The sequence below is a fragment of the Oncorhynchus kisutch genome, linkage group LG11 (assembly GCF_002021735.2).
Source record: "Oncorhynchus kisutch isolate 150728-3 linkage group LG11, Okis_V2, whole genome shotgun sequence".
In the NCBI taxonomy this organism is placed as follows: Eukaryota; Metazoa; Chordata; class Actinopteri; order Salmoniformes; family Salmonidae; genus Oncorhynchus; species Oncorhynchus kisutch.
In genome coordinates, this window is record NC_034184.2 from 16,107,563 (window position 1) to 16,130,930 (window position 23,368).

The 23,368-nt window shown below is 38.3% G+C and overlaps 1 protein-coding gene across 5 annotated transcripts in view; it reads left to right on the forward strand.

Moving 5' to 3' along the window:
• LOC109899946 (calcium-activated potassium channel subunit alpha-1) overlaps positions 1–23,368 on the forward strand; it is a 203,328-nt gene that overhangs the window by 123,316 nt on the left and 56,644 nt on the right. For 3 of the 5 annotated variants that reach the window (XM_031835376.1, XM_020495617.2, XM_031835378.1), the window contains exons 6-12: positions 8,547–8,622; positions 10,585–10,660; positions 12,804–12,974; positions 15,476–15,567; positions 17,918–18,028; positions 18,586–18,691; positions 23,017–23,099. In XM_031835376.1, the coding sequence (XP_031691236.1) occupies positions 8,547–8,622; positions 10,585–10,660; positions 12,804–12,974; positions 15,476–15,567; positions 17,918–18,028; positions 18,586–18,691; positions 23,017–23,099 (715 nt within the window). Of the gene's footprint in view, positions 1–8,546; positions 8,623–10,584; positions 10,661–12,803; positions 12,975–15,475; positions 15,568–15,655; positions 15,748–17,917; positions 18,029–18,585; positions 18,692–23,016; positions 23,100–23,368 lie in introns of all 5 variants that reach the window. The other 2 variants (XM_031835375.1, XM_031835377.1) reach the window with 1 other exon arrangement.

Below are 23,368 nucleotides of genomic sequence, written 5' to 3' on the forward strand. Positions count from 1 at the left end.
CCAAACTTACCCACGTAAAACTGATTATCCTACCAATCCTTGACTTCGGCGATGTCATTTACAAAATAGCCTCCAACACTCTACTTAGCAAATTGGATGTAGTCTACCACAGTGCCATCCGTTTTTTCACCAAAGTCCGATATACTACCCACCACTGCGACCTGTATGCTCTCGTTGGCTGGTTCTCGCTACATATTCGTCGCCAAACCCACTGGCTCCAGGTCATCTATAAGTCTTTGCACGGTAAATTTCCGCCTTATATCAGCTCACTTGTCACCAGAGACAACACCCACCCGTAACACGCGCTCCAGCAGGTATATTTCACTGGTCATCCCCAAAGCCAACACCTACTTCCGCCGCCTTTCCTTCCAGTTCTCTGCTGCCAATGACTGGAACGAATTGCAAAAATCACTGAAGTTGGAGACCTATATCTCCCTCACTAACTTTAAGTGTCAGCTGGCAGAACAGCTTACCGATCGCTGCAGCTGTACATAGCCCATCCAACCAACTACCTACTTCATCCCCATATTTGTTTTTGTTTTTCTGCTCTTTTTCACACCAGTCTTTCTACTTGCACATCCTCATCTGCACATATATCTCTCCAGTGTAATTGCTAAATTGTAATTACTTCACCACTATTGGCCTATTTATTGCCTTACCTCCTTATTCATTTGCACACACTATACCAATTTTTCTATTGTGTTTTTGACTGTATGTTTGTTTATCCCATGTGTATCTCTCTGTGTTGTTGTTTTGTCACACTGCTTTGCTTTATCTTGGCCAGGTCGCAGTTGTAAATGAGAACTTCTTCTCAACTGGCCTACCTGGTTAAATAAAGGTGAAATAAAAAATAATAACACAATTAAAGCCTTTAAGGTTGGGAAACTCCAGGGCTGGATGGCATACCATTAGAAGTATACTTTAAAAAAATATATAGTCAGAGGACCATTATTAGCATGTTTTAACCACTCCTATATGAACGGTAGATTATCGGACACACAAGACGGTCGGATTTCATTATTACTGAAACAGGATCAAAGTGGTGTGTATATATAAAGATCCAGTTTAAATAATTGGAGGCCTCTTACACTTCAGTGTTGGGATGCAAAAATTCTAGCTAAATGCATTGTGCATAGAATTGAAAAAATATTGTCAGATATTATTCATCCTAATCAGACAGGTTTTTTTACATGGACGATACATTGGAGATAATATAAGACAAGTACTGGAAACAATGGAATACTATGAAATATTGGGGACACCAAGCCTGGTTTTCATAGCTGATTTTGAAAAGGCTTTTGATAAAGTACGACTGTAGTTTATATAAAATGCCTTGAATATTTCAATTTTTTAGAGCCTCTTATAAAATGGGTTAAAGTTATTATTGTAACCCTAGGTCTAAAATAGTAAATAATAGCTACATATCAGAAGGTTTTATACTGTCAAGAGGAGTAAAACAAGGTTGTCCACTATTGGCATATCTATTTATTATTGCCATCGAGATGTTAGCTGTCAAAATCCGTGGTGTCATTGTACGCTGATGATTCATGTTTTTTTTCAACCACAATTAGAATCCCTCCACAGCCTCATAGAGGATCTATTAAAACCAAATTATGATAAATGTACTGAATTACTTATTGGATCACAAAAAAATGCAACTTTTATGTTACTGTGTAGTTGACCAAAAAAAAAGGTCTGACGGGCATGTGGACATACTCGGTATACAAATCTCGAAAGAAAGAAATGATCTCATTCCAATACATTTTTTATAGAATGTTAGCAAAAATATATAAGATCTTGTTACCATGGAAAGGAAAATACCTGCCTATTTGTGGAAAAATCACCCTGATTAACTCTTTAGTAATATCACAGTTGACCTATTTGCTTATGGTTTTGCATACACCTAGTGACCTGCTTTTTAAATTATGTGAATAAAAAAATATTCTATTTTATTTGGAATGGCAAGCCAGACAAAATTAAAAGGGCCTATTTATATAACGAATATGAATTCAGAGGGCAGAAATGATTAAATATTAAAACATTATACCTCTCACTAAAGGCAGCAGTCATACAAAAGTTATACTTAAATCCTAAATGGTTCTGTAGTAAATTGGTAGGAATGTCTCACCACATGTTCAAGAATAACCTTTATTCAGATTACAACTGCTCACTTTCGGTTGTTTGAAAATGAAATCATCTCCAAAATATCATTATTATTTTTTAAAGCCTTAGAAAGTTGGTTGCAATTTCAGTTTAATCCACCTGAAAAGACAGAACAAATAATACAACAAATATTGTGGTTAAACTCAAGTATACTAATTGATAAAAAAAACATATTTTTTGATGAAAGGTTTCAAAAAGGTGTAATTTTTGTCAATTATATCATAAATTGGACTCGTGGAGTTATGTCACACATGCAGCTAACACAGACATATGGAAATGTCTGCTCTACCCAAAATTACAACCAACTAATTGCAGCATTACCACAAAAATGGAAGAGGCAAGTAGAACGGGGAAAAAGTAAGGAACTTGTCTGTCGGGCCATGCATTAAACATAAATGGTTAAATAAAATTGTAATAAATAAAAACAAATACCAATTTAATTTAAGGACAAAAAAATTGACAGCTGTGCCATATAAATTGCAAAATAGTTGGGAAGAGATTTTTGATGTACCTATTCCATGGCACATGGTTTATGAATTGACACGCAAAACGGATTCAAAACTTTTTTCAATTTAAGTTATTATTCACAATTCTTTCAACCAATATAATTTTATATAAATGCGATACAATCTTCCCAGATCTGCAGATTTTGCTGTGAGGAGGCAGTCATTAGATCATTTTTTTTGTTACTGTCCATATGTACCTCTTTTTTGTCACAGGTCCAGGAATGGCTGAAGAATTGTAACATTTGCCTAGAACTAACGCTGCAGATAGCAATACTGGGTGATTTGAAAAGTCATAGTCAATCAATCAATCAATAATTATTTTAGCAAAAATGTTTATCTTTAATTTACAATCTGTCAAAGCTATGAGAATAGAAAGGTTCAGTAATTTTATGAAGCATCACAGCACAGTTTAAAAATGTATGGCAAACAGAAATCCAAAATGGATGGTGATAAGAGATAGAAGGGAGTGGTTGAATGGAGCTGAAGGTTGGGACTAATAACAAGATAACCAATGTAAAACATACGGTTTCTGTAAAATGCATATAGGTTCTGTAACGGCATTCATTAGAAGAAGGTGTAGACCAAGGTGCAGCGTGGTACGTGTTCATATTATTTATTGACTGAACACTGAATACAAAATAACAAAAGATTGGCCGAAACAGTTCTGACAGGTGCAGCAAACACTAAACAGAAAATAACTACCCACAACTAACAGTGGGAAAACAGGCTACCTAAGTATGGTTCTCAATCAGAGACAACGAAAGACAGCTGTCCCTGATTGAGAACCATACCCGGCCAAAACATAGAAATACAAAACCTAGACATACAAACATAGAATGCCCACCCACATCACACCCTGACCCCACAAAAAAATGGAAACATACAAAGCAATCTACGGTCATGGCGTGACAGGTTCAGAAATGTTGTGAAATAGCACAGTTACAAATAGAAATCAAACTGGATGGACATCAGAAATAGAAGGACTAAAGCAAACAAAATATAACGATTGTAAAATAGACTGTGTCTGTAAAATGTGTATAATATGTATAAACTGAAGGGAGTGCCTAAGTGCTTAAGCCTAAGTGTTATTGTTCATTAATTTACTCCAATTGGGGGAGGGGTGGTAGGATTTGCAGGGAATAATAAAGGTATATTCTAAAAAAAGTATGTATATGTATGAATGTCTATGTATGCATACAGTTGAAGTCAGAAGTTTACTTACACTTAGGTTGGAGTCATTAGAACTCGTTTTTCAACCACTCCACAAATTTCTTGATAACAAACTATAGTTTTGGCAAGTCAGTTAGGACATCTACCTGGTGCATGACACAAGTAATTTTTCCAACAATTGTTTACAGACAGATTATTTCATTTATAATTCACTGTATCACAATTCCAGTGGGTCAGAAGTTTACATTCACTAAGTTGACTGTGCATTTAAACAGTTTGGAAAATTCCTTCAAACTCTGTGCCTCTTTGCTTTACATCATGGGAAAATCAAAAGAAATCAGCTAAGAATTGTAGACCGCCACAAGTCTGGTTCATCCTTGGGAGCAATTTCCAAATGCCTGAAGTTACCACGTTCATCTGTACAAACAATAGTACACACATATAAACACCATGGGACCACTCAGCCATCATACTGCTCAGGAAGGAAACACGTTCTGTCTTCTAGAGATTAACGTACTTTGGTGCAAAAAGTGCAAATAAATCCCAGAACAACAGCAAAGGACCTTGTGAAGATGCTGGCGGAAACAGGTACAAAAGTATTTATATCCACAGTAAAGAGTCCTATATCGACATAACCTGAAAGGCCACTCAGCAAGGAAGAAGCCACGGCTCCAAAAACCACCATAAAAAAGCCAGACTACGGTTTGCAACTGCACATGGGTACAAATATCGTACTTTTTGTAATAGAACTGTTTGGCCATAATGACCATTGATATGTTTGGAGGAAAAAGGGGGAGGCTTGCAAGCCGAAGAACACCATCCCAAACGTGAAGCACGGGGGTGGCAGCATCATGTTGTGGGGGTGCTTTGCTGCAGGAGGGACTGGTGCACTGCACAAAATAGATGGCAACATGAGGGAGGGAAAATAATGTAGATATATTGATGCAACATCTAAAGACATCAATCAGGAAGTTTAAGCTTGGTTGCAAATGGGTCTTCCAAATGGACAATGACCCCAAGCATACTTCCAAAAATGTGGTGAAATGCCTTAAGGACAACAAAGTCAAGGTATTGGAGTGGCCAAAACAACAAAAAAACATGATATTCTCTTACTTAATTTGTTCTAGTATCGCCTTGTAACCAACATCAGAGAAGGCGTGTTTGAAGAGGGGCATGGTTTATATAGCTGTGTTTAGTGTTAGCTAGTTACTCGCTAGCTAGGTCTTCAGTCAGCATGGAACAAAATGGGAGGAAGGATTGTTCTAAACTCTGATGCAGTTGTCATGTCAATACAGCCATCAGTGCTGCTGTAAACCACATCATGAGAAATGCCAAATGGGAGATGTATAAAAAAAAATGTAGCTCATTAGCTAGGTTTCCATACACTTGGCGACAGATTTTCATGCGAGTATTGTAAAATCTGCATAAAAACAATATGCGTAACCTATCTAAATGACTATCGCCCGTAGCACACACATCTGTAGCCATGAAAGGCTTTGAACGGCTGGTCATGGCTCACATCAACACCATCATCCCAGACACCCTGGACCGACTCCAATTCGCATATCGCCTCAACAGATCCACAGATGACTCAATCTCTATTGCACTCCACACTGCCCTCTCCCACCTGGATAAGAAGAACAACTATGTGAGAATGCTGTTCATTAAATGTTTGTGGTCATGTTGCAGCAGTGTGTAGGAGCGAGATTCCAAGATATGGGACGTGTGCAGGAGGATTGTGTAGTCTTGGTGGATAAAGTTGAGTGTCAACTGTAGGAGGGCCCACGATGCTGGGGATTGGATGTGTCCGGTACAAAAGAGGTAGGTTGAGGGGACCAGAGTCAGAGTAGTGCCGGTGTCGTGTGTTGAGACCGAGGAAAGTGGAGGAGGATGGATTAAGTTGACACAACTTTATCCATCTGCACTGCTTTTTGTTTAGTGTTTTAGGCTGAGTTTCTGTATAGCACTTTGCGATATTGGCTGATGTAAAAAAAGGCTTTATAAATACCTTTTGGAGTAGTAGATCTGTGCCAGCACAGAGGTTTGGCCAACGAGTGATATATGCTTCAGTAAGGTTGGCTTCTTAGGGTTCATAGCAATGGTTATCAACTGTACAGCAGAAATGGCATGCAAATCACACAAAAAATAGATGTGGCAGCTGCAGAGAAGTATTTGCGTATACAAGATTTGACTTCATTAGAGTTACAGGGTGTGTTGAGGTGTGGGGTCCCATCCTCCCAGGCCGTTGGCATGGTGCAGGAGCAGATAGGGTCAAAGTCGTGGGTTTTTATGTAGGATTAGTTGTAAGGGTGTTTTCCTTTTCCCATTTTGTGTCACAATGTATAATGGATTTATACTATAGTCCAGTTGGGTGCGGTAATGCAACATATTGGATGCCAACAGCAGTTAAACCCCACCGAAAAAGATGAAGAATGCTGTTCATTGACTACAGCTCAGCGTTCAGCACAGGAACCTGAGATTAAACACCTTCCTCTGCAACTGGATCCTGGACTTTCTGATGAGCCGCCAGCTGGTGAGGATAGGCAGCAACACTTCCGCCACGCTGACCTTCAACACGGGGGCCCCTCAGGGTTGCGTGCGTAGTACCCGCCTGTACACCCTGTTCACCAACAATTGCTTGGCCACGCATGACTCTAACACAATCATTCAATTTGCCGATGACATGACGGTGGTAGGCCTAATCACAGATGATGATGAGACAGCGTACAGGGAGGTGGTCAGAGACCTGGCAGCGTGGTGCCAGGGTAACAACCTCTCCCTCATCATCAGCAAGACAAGGGAGCTGATCATGGACTACAGGAAACAGAGGGCAGAGCACACCCACATCAACTGGGCTATAGTGGAGCAGGTCGAGAGCTTCAAGTTCCTCGGTGTCCACATCACCTAAGGAATTATCATGGTCCACACACACCAACACAGTCCGGAAGGGGGCACGACAACACCGCTTACCGCTTTACCGCTTGGTATGGCAACTGCTTGGCATACAAGTTGCTGGGGCCAAGCTCCCTGCCATCCAGGACCTCTATACCAGGCGGTGTCAGAGAAAGGCTCTAAAATTTGTCAAAGACTCCAACCACCCAAGTCATAGACTGTTCTCTCTGCTACCTCATGGCAAGTGGTACCTATGCACCAACTCTGAAAAGGACCACAGCTTCTACCCCCAAGCCATAAGACATCTAAATAGTTAGTCCAGGTAGCTAGTGGTTAACCGTTTAACTATCTGCATTGACCCTTTTTTGCACTAAATCTTTTGACTCATTACATACGCTGCTTCTACTGCTTATTATCTACCCTGTTGCCTAGTCACTTTATCCATAATTATATATATAAGGGATAAGGGATGCTTACTGTATAAGGGATGTTTTTGTTACATGCAGTATATTTCTGTTCCTGTCAATATCAGATTTAAAACCATAATAGTACATTGCCGTATATATCCTACTTTATACTTTACAAACATACATTTTAGTTCTGTAGGTGTCCACATATGTATATAGCAGACAAAACAGTTTAAAATCTATAGGTTTACCAAACGGGTAAGGGATTATCAATTTAGAGAAAATGGATTAAGTATGAGTAAATTGTATTTTAATAAATGAGAAGGCAGTCATATCAAAAGTAATGTGAGCATTGCATTGTGAAAGCACGTTTTCTATATGAACATGTATTGATTGCAATGTGGATTTACCACATAAGTGGTTACCACATACTTGTAAAAAAGCGATTGAAAAAATGGTATTATCAGTAACATAATCTGATTTTATAATTTAGGAAATTATGGACAATAATCATTGAAAATGGAGGAAAATACAATATTGTCATTTTTTTAAACAAATGATATTCTAGGTGACACAACATTGACAATAGACTAGGTCTACATCTACTGTACATGTGTTGTAGTACACTTAGTTAACCCAGGGGATTGTGGGATTGACATTCTGTTGTGTGCCATAATGAAACAAACATTTGTGCTATAAAAATAAGCAATGAATTCTTTCACATCGAACTGTTGGATGATTAGATTGTACTGGTGAGCATGACTAGCACTAGCCACAGGCTGTTTGGTTTTGTGTGGCACAGGCCACACACGCGACAGCATTTGGCAATTCACCAGTGCACCTTTGTTCTTAAACTCTTGGAAGGGTACTCAGATTTAGCAGATTTAAAAAAACAAATGGCAACAAATTTGGGATTATTTGACGTAATGCGACTGTTGACCCATCTAACTAGGCCTGTCCACATGTCTTTGGTCCGACTAATCCAGGTTTTCATCTCTTGCTGTTTTCGATCTTTTAGTCCTTATGCCGGTGCTTTGTGACTTCGTGGTCTCCTGATATTAGCATTGTATTTATTTTCTCCAGAAGATTATTTGATGCAGAGTTTGTTGTTTTTAGTAAGTTTTTTTTCTTCAGTTGTTGCTACTTGCTTCGTCGAGGCTGTTTTGTTTTTTGAAAGGTCAACATTTTGGTTGTGCTTTTCCACTGCTATTTTTGTTTATTTGAGAGGCCTTTCATTTTCTAGTAGTCATGAATCCATTGAAGCTTTTAAAAATGCATGAAGGATTCAAAGGTATGCAATTATGTTGGTTTCCTGTGTTTTTCCAGATTTACAGTGGGCGGATTTATGTAAATAACATGCAAATAATTAACTTTGAATAACTTCTACTTTTACTTTTCTCTCACACAGGCTTGAGGTTTTTAAGGGCGTTAAGGTTGATACAGTTCTCAGAAATCTTACAGTTTTTGAACATATTAAAAACAAGGTAAGTGCATTATTATTTTCTCCAACTTCACTGTATTCAATTTCAGTCAAATTTGGTGTGTATTAATTCTAGTTAGTAGTATTCAAAGCATTTGCATGCACTATGTTATGACAATGTTTGTAATTCTGTCTATGTGATGAATATTGATACATTTACAATTATACAATACGCTCACAGGCTCTTCTAATAGTGTGGCATTTTAATGTACAGTAGCTACTGCAAATTGTTAAATATAGAACCTCCTCTCAATTAAAAAAAAATAATTATTGGAAACTAGTCAGCTGAGCTTGGCCTACTTTCAGTCTGGGTGGATTACTTGGGAACAGTTTGGTTTATTGCTGTCATATTTGGGGAATGAAAGAAGTTACCATATTATACTGTACTTCTGTGATAACAAGTAAATCATTTTTGTCACTTTTCAAAACTGAAAAGGTAACATGTTAGGTATTGTTCTTTAGGATGTATAACATATCCTATATTCAATTTCATTTCGATATTTTTCATTGGAATTCCAAATTGTGCACATTTTCTGCTCTTTGAAACCTATTGGACAGCATGCCACATGATGAATTCTACAATTTACCCCACTGCTTAGAATTAAAGCTTGTGCTGCACAGATGTCAGAAAGAGCTTATAGCCCAAATTGTTTTTTGAATAATCCCCAGACTCGTTTACTGTAATGGAGGTAAGGCCAGAACAGAACAGAACACACAGTACATGAACGGCCAGAACAATGCAAGTCACTGTAATATTACCTTAGAAATATACAGTTAACTGACAAAATTAAGGAAACGCTTGAGTAAATGAGGATTCTGGCGACTCTGTTATGGTGTGGGGTATATTCTCCTGGCATGGTTCACTCAACCCCTTACAGCAGCATTTTCAAAACTCGGTCCTCAAGTTTATTTCTCCAAACACTACACAACTGATTGAAATGATCAAATATTGATGCTTAGTTGATTATTTCAATTAGCTGCATAGTGGTAGGGCAAAAACCAAAGCGTGTACCCCTGGGGTCCCAAGGACCGAGTTTGGGAAACCCTGCCTTAAGGGCAAGGTTAACGTTAATAAATACACAGCCATTGTGAGTGGTCAACCTATGGTGAATCATTTCTATCCTGATGGGAGTGGCCTCTTCCAGGATGACAATGACCCCATCCACAGGGCAAGGGGGGTCACTGAATGGTTTGATGAGCCTGAAAACGATATAAAACATATGCCATGTTTTAGTCACCAGATCTCAGTAACCAGATCTCTTCAGTCACCAGATCTCAACCCAATTGAACACTTATGGGAGATTCAGGAGTGGTGCCTGAGATGGCGGTTTCCATCACCAAAACACCAAATGATGGAAATTCTCATGGAAGTACTGTATGGTGTTGCATCCCAACAACAGAGTTCCAGATGTAGAATCTATGCTAAGGTGCATTGAAGCTGTTCTGGTTCAAGGGGCCCAATGCCTTATTAACACACTTTATGTTGGTGTTTCCTTTATTTTGGAAGATACCTGTATATACCTTAGGAACATTTGTATTCACAGTTGATTCTGTATTGAAAAATTTACAGCCATGAAAGCAAGTTTGTCATTAGTTTAACATTTAGGATTTTGAAATATTATTCCCAAAAACATTTTTACCAAGTTTTTGTTTTGTTGCTGTTACATAATATTGTAGGCTGAGCAGCTCAGACTGTAACCAGTTATCTATCATCCATTATCCCAAAGGAGGTTCTTCAGACAAAATCACAATTAGACACTTATACAGCAATAACTACTTTGTGATATGTAATGTTTTGGCACTGTTTTGACATAATAGTTCAAGTTAGTGTTACCAATTATTCATTATGTTATCAAAAGGGCATCCTTTACTGGTGTTCTTCTTTTGAACTCACACAAGGCAGGTCTTTTGGTGTTGAACACTAGCATTGTTAATTGAAATTGTCTGGCTCTCTTGTTTTCAATAGCAATTCCATAAAACTGGTGAACTTATGTTCAATCTTCATAAGTACATGGCTAACAGCGGCAGGCTTCATACATCTGGTAAGTCACAGAGAGCCATAAAGGCAAAACAGAAGGACTAAGTACTGTATTATGGTAAATACTCAGTCTCTGACACATATAATAACAGTGTCGTGTCTTTGGCTATGCCGGATTAAGTGATATGACATGCTATTTTATAAAATCCTTTCTCTGTAATTAATATTACCTGATTGAGCTAATCATGTAAATGTAATTAACTAGAAAGTCGGAGCACCACAAAATAAGATTTATAGAGCAGTTATCTTCCGAATAAACTCTTAAAGACCTAGTAATATTTTACTTCAATAGCAGTCAATATTAATCGTCACCTTATTTCAGTCTCATCTGAAAGTTGTAAGTTCTTGGTTATCTTCACGAACCCTGGCTAACAAGTTGAATCAGCAATACAAAATTGGGTTTAATTATTTATTTACTAAATACCTAACTAATCATACAGAATTACATATACACAGAATGGATCATACCTTGATTACAAATGATGTCATAAAGGAAAACGTCCCTGGCGGACAGAACAGATATGACAGCTGGTTACACAAAGAAAAAGAGGGGTTGGGTTTAGGTGAAACAGCGGGAAGACTGAAGAACAAAGGGAGAAGCAGCATGTAAATACAGGATCTTATGCATTCTAAATTACCGCCTATTTGGAAAAGGAAAATGCAATTAATATTTACTCTGAGCTACTCTTCAATAGGTTGGTGGTAGATGGAAGGCTGTGTTGCCCAACAGAGTCCTTTGAAGAGTGTCTCTGGTGATACTCTGTCTGTCCTCTCCTAGCCCAGTTTACAGCGGCCACTGCTAACTCAACGGCTAGGAGGTATCACTTCTGTAGCGAATAAGAGTTCAGAGTTCATACCATTCGCAACCAAAGCTCACGCTGAGGTTGGCTTAGTTCTGTAGTTATTATCTGAACCCTTCTGACATCGGATCGTCATCCTAAAGTACCCGGAACAGCAAGTTATATTGTTGTCAACGCTTTATATAGGAAGGGAGAGGAGGGCGTGTTTCATAGTTTATAACCAATGTCTCTTCACGTGGGTGGGCCACTGAGTCGGGCCTAATTCACTCATGAAAACCCAGTTCTCACATTTTAGAAGCTAAAATCACATTTCATCCCCTCCCAAATAATTTCATATTCAAACATTTAAATTGCACAACAATTCCATGTGAATCTGATAACTATAATGTGTAGACTTTCCACTGTACCGTTTGTCATCCTATCATTGATGAGAATGTCTCAGATGACAACCGAACTGACATCATATTCATTAAGTACCAACGCATATGTTCACCTGGTTGGATTACCAAAATATGGTTAATTTCCACCCACCTTCTGATGTTCCCAGAATCTCTGTTTAACAAAGGCTTTTCAAGAGTCTCTCTGTAGAGTCAAGAGAGAGGGAAGGGGGAAAGGTATTTATGGGGGGTCATAAACCTTACCCACAGGCCAACATCATGACAACAGATAGGTGGACATAATGTTAAGTAAAGCATTGTACAACCTAGCCCCTACAAAGTATTCCTCACTTGATGGATGATATAACTGTGGAATATTTTCGGGTCTGTTTTTAAATGAGCAGGACCACTAAATGGTAGCATGGTAATTGCTTCTGAAAATGTGAAGTGGACGTGTCCAAAATCTGTCTTGGCTACTACTTACTAAAACTGCATACTGTGTACTAATCGTACTACATACTATTTGGAACGTATTGTTAAGTAAAAACGAATGCAGTAAGCTAACAAATATCAGCATACTAGGCTCATCCTACTGAGAATGTGGCATCTAATGAGCAAATTGCGTTGATTCCTGACATTTGTTCATTTTGCTACAGCACGTACCCTCAGCTGATTGTCAGCTGTTGTCAGACACATGTGGACGATTCTATTCCTCAAAAGTATGCAACAAATTTACTAAATGAAAAACTGAAATGAGTATGACATCCTGGCATTTAAACCATACTAAATCTTCTACATTTCACATACTATAAAACTTTTTTCACTTACCCAAAATGCCTACTATTTAGAATACAAGTATGGGTATTCCGAGACGGCCATTGAGTAAGTATGTAAGCAAGTCAGTAAGTTGTAATACAATGCTCTTCATGTTCCTCTCTGTCAATATCCGTTATTGTGACCTCTGTTCTAGGTGGAAAACTCAGGGGATCCTTGGGAAAACTTCCAAAATTCCCAAGCACTTTCCTACTGGGAATGTGTCTACTTACTCATGGTTACTATGTCCACTGTGGGCTATGGAGACGTGTATGCAAAAACCACCCTGGGACGACTTTTCATGGTCTTCTTCATCCTTGGTGGTTTGGTAAAAATCCCTCTCTTATTTGATTTACTCCTAACTTGCTTCCGTCCTTCATCCATACGATCATACCTGCAATCATCATCATGATTCATGTCCCTGCTGCTGCTACCAACAGCTGGAAAGTCTTTGCACTTCAATGCCTGTTAAAATCAAAGCTCCATTGTTGTCTTGTAGTTGTTTTTTGTGGCAGTTTGTTACCCATGGCAGTTTATTGTCAAATGTATTATTATTTGTAAGTATTATACGCCTATAATATTTATTATATAATAATTGTACTGAAGGTATATACATGTATATTTATTATTATTATATAGTTTTATTGCATTTCTATATTTTTCAAACCGAGTAAGATTTGTTTTCTAATAGTTTGCAACGTTAACTAAAGTAATGTGCGGTTTCAGGTGACCCAATCCTTCCCCTTCCCCAAATTCCAACAAACACAGTGAAAGGAGTGATCTATAGACCAGCTTGATGATTAACATGGCACAACAGTGTATGCCAGTGACACCCATTGATACACAACAGTCAGTTGGCATGATATGCAACCAAATCCATTGAACTTTTAATATGTTAATTTGACTTGATCATTTGTATTTGGGGTAACAATGGAAGAAGGCTTAGTTTGTACATTAGTACAGTACTACTACAGTAGTTTGGAGGTTCAAGGGTTGCTGAAAGTCCTCTATTATCCTTCATCTCTGGACATTGTACCTGAGTATTATCAGAGTGACATTAACAATATGACGCGTCACTCTCCTACCCAAGTTTATATACGTTCATGTAAGTTATATTATATAGTTTATATAAATGTATACAATATATAAGTTATATATAAGTTGTATATACTGTCAAGTCAAATGTCAGTATGCACAAGGCTTCAAATCTATAGGATTGACATAATTCAGGTCATTTTTCAGCAATTTAATGAATTGATCCAATTTGCAGCTATGTTACATTGGGTTGTACTATTCAAATCAACCTGGCATAAGTGTTTGTTGGACAAAACATGGCATATAAGGTTTTTTTCTTCCTTTTTATTACTTTAAACGTTTTCTTTTCAATCACAGCTTGGCATACAGATATTGTCAACTGTAATTTTTTCCTGCTTTTTTCCTAAATAAATATCCGTAAAAGCTGGTTAAGTTAAATATTTCCTGTCATTTTTTTCTTCTTCATTGCTTATCATACCTTTTTTTTCTTCTCAAATCTGAATATGATAACCTTTACATAATTTCAGATTGTGTTATAACTTTTACTGTAGTGTTGTAATCTAACTTTGTCTGAGTGTACAAAACACTAAGAACGCCTTCCTAATATTGAGTTGCACCCCCTTTTGACCTCAGAATAGCCTCAATTAGTCAGGGAATGGGCTCTACAAGGTGTCCAAAGTGTTCCACAGGGATGCTCAGCCTGGTCTCATAGACTAGATGTAACATAGTAAATGTAAATCTGAGACATGGTTACGTAAAACAGATGGTTACTTAAGGCAAAAATGAAAGTAGGTTTTGAGTTCAAATCTCATCATGGAAAACATTAGCATTTTAGCTAATTAGCAACTTTTCTACAACATACTACTTTTTATCTACTTTGCATGTTAGCAAACCCTTCCCTTAAACCTAACCTTAACCGTTTTAGCTAACTACCTAACCTAACCTTAACCCAAAACCATAACCCCTAGCCTAGCTAACGTTAGCCAGCTACCTAACATTAGCCACCTAGCTAGAATTTGTAACATATCATATGTTTTGGAAATTCATAACATATAATACGAATTGTAATTCATAACATATCATACGAATTGGGTGACGGACATCCACAAATGAATACATACCATACGAAACGTAACATATACTATTATACAGAATAATACAAAATGCTCTGACACCAGGTTGGGATGCTGGCCCATGTTCACTCCAATGCTTCACATAGTTGTGTCAAGTTGCCTGGATGTCCTTTCGGTGGTGTAACTTTCTTGATACACATGGGGAAATGTTATGTGTGAAAAACCCGGCAGCGTTGCAGTTCTTGACACAAACCAGTGGGCCTGGCGCATACTATCACATAATACCTCGTTCAAAGGCACTTACATTTTTTATTTTGCCCATTCACCCTTAGAATGGCACACATACACAATACATGTTTTAATTGTCTCAAGGCTTATAAATCCATCTTTAACCTGTCTCCTCCCCTTCATCTACACTGATTGAAGTGGATTTAACACATGACATCAATAAGGGATCATAGCTTTCACCTGGATTCACCTGGTCAGTCTATGTCATGGAAAAAGCAGGTGTTCCTAATATTTTGTGCACTCAGTGTGTAACATACTTTATCCAGAACAATACTTTTTTAGTGACGATTTTCTATTCCATTATTTTTTTCTCTTAATTTTTCTATAAAATAAATAAATTTACGGATATCCTTTAAGCAAAAATAGACGCACAGCTCTCTCTTTTGCGTATCTTTTTTTTAGTATTTTCTTCTGTCTCCTATCTTCTCCTTAGGCCATGTTTGCGAGCTACGTCCCTGAAATCATAGAGTTAATAGGAAACCGCAAGAAATATGGTGGTTCCTATAGTGCGGTTAATGGGAGAAAGTAAGTATTACTGGGAGGCTCTACTGCCTCTGCCGCAGTAGAACCATCCTCTGCATGCCCTTTTCTTTTTTCTGTTCCATGCATGTAGGCCATGTTTGCTCGCTACGTGCCAGAAATTGCTGCTCTCATCCTTAATCGGAAGAAATACGGAGGGAGTTATAACTCAACACGAGGCAGAAAGTAAGTCAAACAAATATACAAAACAAAAATGATTCTAAAAAGTGTGGTTTTGGTGTGACTACTCAAGTCCCCCTCTCCTAAAGTGGGGTACCAGTAATTGTCCAGAAATGATTGATATTAATACTTTTATACATTTTGGGGAAAAAAGTCATACTGGTGACTGGAAAGCTTGGCCATGAAAGCTTACGCTATTGCTTTGTACTGGTATTTGTGTGCTAGCTGTCATTGCTTCTTATAATGAATACATGTTTTTTTGTGATGTGTCAAATGTATTATTTGCTATACTGTATGCTTGAGTGTTTTACTTGCTTATTTACTAGAACACTTACATGTTTGTGTCTGTGTTTTGTGTTTGCCAATCATATGCATCTTGCCACCCACCACAAAGTAGTTGTTTTTGTTTTTATTATTATATTTTTTACAGTAAAGTCAAGACTGATTGCAGCTATAGCTGTAGTACCTTTATAGTATTTCAAAATAAATGTTGAACATTATGTCTTATATCTTGGTGACAGAGATGATGTCATAGAAAATACTGCACAATAGCAAAAGAGTGTCCTAAGAAACTACAAGAAGGGATTACCTGCAGTTAAATAATCAGCTATTTTAAATATAATTCTCTTCCAGATCATTTAAATTGCGGTTACCTTTTACATCTGCTTCGTCCACACATGATGTTCCTCGCATGCTTTTAGTTAGTTAACTTTTAGCCTTTTATATTTAGCTTTTCATTTCCTGTTTTTTCTCTTCTGGATTATGTATTTTTTGTCTGGTACCACCAGTTCATTTAATTTTTCCAAGCCCTGCTACATTCCTGGCCTTAATCTTCAGTCAGACCTACACCCTAAGGCCCAAACACATAATCAATGCATGGATCACACTGAAATTCAAGTTAAAAACATGTTTCTTAAGGTACAATAGGATTCTGCCCTAAATCCTGCTTCCACCCTCTGAACAAACTTTGATTTCTCTTGGCTCGCTTTTAGAATTTTGTTTTGTTTACTTTGTCCTGTTGAATTTTTTTACTTGGATTTAGTCCAGTCTCTATAACTTTGTTTTGGCCATTTATTCCCTCTTTCCTTCTGCATGCTGATGTATCTGTATTTCTGTTTCAAGTGATTCATATCCTTATGTCTCAGTTTTACTGTCAATACATTTTAATACCTTTTCATCTACAAATATAAATATATCATCTCTGTAAAACAACAACAACAATAATATAAAGTAAATATGATACAATAATTAACAAATGTAATAATCATTATTTCACACGTACGAATTGGAAATTCATTTTTTGCATATCCCACTTCCACAGAGTGGGTTTTCCCTGGAGCAATTAGGGTTAAGTGCCTTGCTCAAGGGATTTTTCACCTAGTCGGCTTAGGGAATTGAACCAATGACCTTCCAGTTTCTGGCCCAACACTCCTAACCGCTAGGCTACATGCAGTCCCAAACTCTAATAAGATACAATATTAAAGAGGTATTTCAAAACAATGTACAGTATGTGAGTTGTCAGTATGTTGTCAGTATGTTTTCCAAACCAATTGGTTTGGAAAATGCCCTTCTTAAACCCATCCTGAGTTCATCTCACGATCCTGCATGTACTATCCTGTAGCAGGGATACAGTCTGTCGGAAAACTCCCCTCACGTGGAGGCAAGATGTCTCTAGCTAAAGATAAGCTCTTTCCTGGATTGTACAATGTAGTAATCACATCATAATCGCCAACAAAGGACACTCATCCTTTTTAATCTGTTACTGGGAATCCAGAACATGCTCAGCTCTGTGATCTCTCCTGTCCTTCAGGCACCACATAGGACTAAAGAGCTCTTACTGACACCTGTTCACATAAAAAATGGACTCCTGTTCATCACAGAACATGTACAAACCAGGGAGAATTATGTATTTTGGGGGGAAGTTAACAATGGGCTGGCAGTGTTCATTTTCTACACAAAAACCACATTTTTGAGGTCCTTTTTTATTGACTATACTGTGGTGTGGACAATATTTTTTTTGTCAGATCCAACTTATAATTGTATTTTATTTTCAGAATCAAGAAGGAATGTGACACTGACATCTATCAGTAGTTTATCAGCGTCTTTATTTTGGCTGCAGCTTTTAGCAAACCATAGCTTAAATCTTATGACTATTCCTGGATCTTATTTCCTATAGGCACATCGTGGTCTGTGGTCATATAACACTTGAAAGTGTGTCCAACTTCCTTAAAGACTTCCTACACAAGGACAGGGATGATGTCAATGTAGAAATTGTTTTTCTCCATAAGTAAGTGTACCATGTTTTTTCCTTACACTTTACAGGCCAGTTTCCAGGACCCAGATTAAGCCTAGTCCTGGACTAAAAACCATACTCAATGGGATATTGAAAGTGTGTTTAATTCCACCACTATGTTTAATCTGGGTCTGGAAAAATGGCCCCAAAACTCATAACAATACTGAGTGTTTCAGAGAAGGAAAGGCGATAGCAGCTCCCAAAAATGACTCCCAACAACCTTTCGGGAACTGCCACCACCTTTCCTTTTTTTGGAATACTCAGACTCTACAATGACTATATCCTAAAAAGCACCCAGATCCATGGAAACCGTTGGTAGCGCTGAGCCTGCCCGGTACACCAGCATACTACTTATAGCAATACATTATAATAAATTACATTTCAAATACTACACAATAAATTGCACTTTGATTTGCTGAGGAGACGAGACCTCACTCAGCCCCCTAACATTAACACATAGGTCGCTCTCCTGTCTATCCCAGTACTAAACCGAATCTTGAGGTGAAGTGGAGGCCTTGGTTAACATTAACAAACTCTACTTTGTGTCCCAGTATTTCCCCTAATCTTGAGCTGGAAGCCTTGTTTAAACGCCACTTCACCCAGGTGGAGTTCTACCAGGGATCTGTTCTCAACCCACATGACCTGGCCAGAGTCAAGGTAACCGGCCTGTTTTAATGAGTATTAACCTGACTTATTTCTTTCAGCTACTAATGGAGAAAAGGGCCTTGACAGTCCAACTCTTCAATAAGTTTTCCAGGTCCTTGTTGTATGAGAACATTTGGTCACACTTTACAATATGGTAACCTTTTATAAAGTGTTTACAAGGGCTTATATATATATATATATATATATATATATATATATATATATATATATATATATATATATATACTACCATTCAAAAGTTTAGGGTCACGTAGAAATGTCCTTGTTTTTGAAAGAAAAGCACACTTTTTTGTCCATTAAAATAACATTGAATTGATCAGAAATAAAGTGTAAACATTGTTAATGTTGTAAATGACTATTGTAGATGGAAACAGCTGATTTTAATGGAATATCTACATAGGTGTACAGAGGCCCATTATCAGCAACCATCACTCCTGTGTTCCAATGGCACGTTGTGTTAGCTAATCCAAGTTTATCATTTTAAAAGGCTAATTGATCATTAGAAAACCCTTTTGCAGTTACGTTAGCACAGCTGAAAACTGTTGTCCTGATTAAAAAAGCAATAAAACTGGCCTTCTGTAGACAAGTTGAGTATCTGGAGCATCAGCATTTGTGGGTTCGATTACAGGCTCAATATGGCCAGAAACAATGAACTTCCTTCTGAAACTCGTCAGTCTATTCTCATTCTGAGAAATGAAGGCTATTCCATGCGAGAAGTTGCAAAGAAACTGAAAATCTTGTACAACGCTGTGTACTACTCCTTTCACAGAACAGCGCAAACTGGCCCTAACCAGAATAGAAAGAGGAGTGGGAGGCCCCGGTGCACAACTGAGCAAGAGGACAAATATATTAGTGTCTAGTTTGAGAAACACATTCCTCACAAGTCCTCAAATGGCCCTCAAAACACCCGTCTCAACGTCAACAGTGAAGAGGCGACTCCGGGATGCTGGCCTTCTAGGCAAAGTTGCAAAGAAAAAGCCATATCTCAGAGTGGCCAATAAAAATTAAAAATAAAGATGAGCAAAGAACACAGACGCTCAACAGAGGAACTCTGCCTAGTAGGTTTGACAAAAGTTTGGACACACCTACTCGTTCAAGGGTTTTTCTTTATTTGTACTATTTTCAACATTGTACAATAATAGTGAAGACATCAAAACTATGAAATAACACATATAGAATCATGTAGTAACCAAAAAAGTGTTAAACAAATCCAAATATATTTAATATTTGATAGCCACCCTTTTCTTTGATGACAGCTTTGCACACTCTTGGCATTCTCTCAACCATCTTCACCTGGAATGCTTTTCCAACAGTCTTGAAGAGTTCCCACATACAGTTGAAATCGGAAGTTTACATACACTTAGGTTGGAGTCATTAAAACTCGTTTTTCAACCACTCCACAAATTTCTAGTTTTGGCAAGTTGGTTAGGACCACTACTTTTTCCAACAATTGTTTACAGGCAGATTATTTCACTTATAATTCACTGTATCACAAGTCCAGTGGGTCAGAAGTTTACATACACTAATTTGACTGTGACTTTAAACAGCTTGGAAAATCCCTGAAAATTATGTCATGGCTTTAGAAGCTTCTGATAGGCTAATTGACATCATTTGAGTCAATTGGCGGTGTACCTGTGGATGTATTTCAATGCCTACCTTCAATCTCAGTGCCTCTTTGCTTGACATCATGGGAAAATCAAAAGAAATCAGCCAAGACCTCCACAAGTCTGCTTCATCCTTGGGAGCAATTTCTAAATGCCTGAAGGTACCACGTTCATCTGTACAAACAATAGTACACACGTATAAACACCATGGGACCATGCAGCCGTCATACCGCTCAGGAAGGAGTCTGTCTCCTAGAGATGAATGTACTTTGGTGCGAAAAGTGCAAATCAATCCCAGAACAACAGCAAAGGACCTTGTGAAGATGCTGAAGGAAGCAGGTGCAAAAGTATCTATATCCACAGTAAAACAAGTCCTATATCGACATAACCTGAAAGGCCGCTCAGCAAGGAAGAAGCCACTGCTCCAAAACCACCATTAAAAAAGCCAGACTACGGTTTGCAACTGCACATGGGGAAAAAGATTGTACTTTTTGGAGAAATATCTTCTGGTCTGATGAAACAAAAATATACCTGTTTGACCATAATGACTGGCCAAATCACCTCAAATGGTCTTCTAGGCAGAGTTCCTCTGTTCGGTGTCTGTGTTCTTTTGCCGATCTTAATCTTTTATATTTATTGGCCAGTCTGAGATAAAACTTTTGACATGCCTTTTTGTCCTAGACTCCGGTACCGCTTGCCATGCGGTAGTAGAGAGAACAGTCTATGGCTGGGGTCTTTGACAATTTTTAGGGCCTTCCTCTGACACCGCCTGGTGTAGAGGTCCTGGATGACAGGCAGCTTAGCTCCAGTAATATACTGGGCCGTATGCACTACCCTCTGTAGTGCCTTGCGGTCGGAGGCCGATCAATTGCCGTAGCAGGCAGTGAAGCAACCAGTCATGCTCTCGATGTTGCAGCTGTAGAACCTTTTGAGGATCTCAGGAACCATGCCAAATCTTTTTCGTTTCCTGATGGGGGAAAAGGCTTTGTCATGCCCTCTGCACGACCCTCTTGGTGTGTTTGGACCATTCTAGTTTATTGGTTATGTGGACACCAAGGAACTTGAAGCTCTCAACCTTCCCCACTACAGCCCTGTCGATGAGAATTGGGTGTGCTCGGTCCTCCTTTTCCTGTAGTCCACAATCATCTCCTCAGTCTTGCTTACTTCGAGGGATAGGTTGTTATTTTGTCACCATCTGGACAGGTCTCTGACCTCCTCTCTAACGGCTGTTGACGTTGAGACTGGTGTTTTGCGGGTACTATTTAATGAAGCTGCCATTTGAGGACTTGTGAGGCGTCTGTTTCTCAAACTAGACACTCTAATGCACTTGTCCTCTTGCTCAGTTGTGCTCCTCTTTCTATTCTGGTTAGGGCGAGTTTGCGCTGTTCTGTGAAGGGAGTAGTACACCGCATTGTACGAGATCTTCAGTTTCTTGGCAATTTCTCGCAAGGAATAGCCTTCATTTCTCAGAACAAGAATAGACTGACGAGTTTCGGAAGAAAATCCTTTGTTTCTGGCCATTTTAAGCCTGTAATCGAACCCACAAATGCTGATGCTCCTGAAACACAACTAGTCTAAAGAATCCTTCAGTTTTATTGCTTCTTTAATCAGGACAACAGTTTTCAGCTGTGCTAACATAATTTCAAAAGGTTTTTGTAATCATCAATTAGCCTTTTAAAATGATTAACTTGGATTAGCTAGTACAATGTGCCATTGGAACACAGGAGTGATGGTTGCTGATAATGGGCCTCTGTACGCCTATGTAGATATTCCATAAAGAAATCAGTTGTTTCCAGCTACAATAGTCATTTACTACATTAACAATGTTTACACTGTATTTCTGACCAATTTGATGTTATTTTAATGGACACAAATTGTGCTTTTCTTTCAAAACCTGGACTTTTCTAAGTGACCCCAAACCTTTGAACGGTATTGTGTATATTGTATTTTTTACTGTCAAACATTCGTTGAGACATAATTTAGCAGCCAGGTAAGTTATTGGCTGTGCCTGAAATCTGTGCTGCTTACTACACACTCAATCGGCATAATATGTACAAATCTTACTACATTAAAAGGTCTGTTTTTAGTCAAATCGAATGCAGTAAGCAACAAATATCAACATACTAGGCTCATTCATACTGAGAATGTATAATCTAATGCACAATTGCGTTGATTACCGCCATTCGCTCATTTTGGGTACCGCGTGAAACCATATCTGATTATCAGCTGTTGTCAAACACATGTGGGTCTCGAAAGACTAATCTCTTCCTCAATAGTGTGCAGTGAATTTTACTAGATGAAAAGCCAACATGAGTATGACATCCTGGCATTTAAAGCATACAACATTTTGGGAATTTCACATAGTATAACATTTTATATTTTCGTAAAACCCACAATGCCAACTATTTAGTATGGGTATTCGGACACAGCTATTGATATCTATAAAGGGTAAATAAGAGAGCAATATACTTTGACTGAAGTTAGAAATTAACGCACGGTGACGTACAATGCTGTTCATAGCTCTGAGTGAATGCAGTTATGATTTCTAGTGTCTCTACAGATGGAGCACCTGGGTGGTTGGCATCAGTCTAATGTCCTAAGTCTATCTGCCTCCCAAATGCCACCCTATTCCCCTACGTACAGTAGTGCACGACTTTTGACCAGTGTCTGTATAGAGTCAGGTCTTATGTTTCTGTCATCTCCCGCCCTCAGATAGAGTCAGCAGATGCCTGTTTGATCCTAGCTAATAAATACTGTGCAGACCCTGATGCTGAGGATGCCTCCAACATCATGAGGTACAGAGACAACTTAACCAAGCTGTGTTGTATAACTGTGTATTGGAAATATGGAAATGTATTCTGATATACAAAAGTTATTCCATGTTCTATCACCTTGATAAATTACACAAGTACAGTATGCTTGAGAGCACGTGAAAATGTATTCTGGAGAAATACATTGATAATACATACCAATGTCTAACCTCAAGTTCCCTAAGCAAGTGTGTTACTACTACTGTGTCCTAGATTTGTTAGATGGGTCTTAAGTTGTTTCTTGTAACAATATT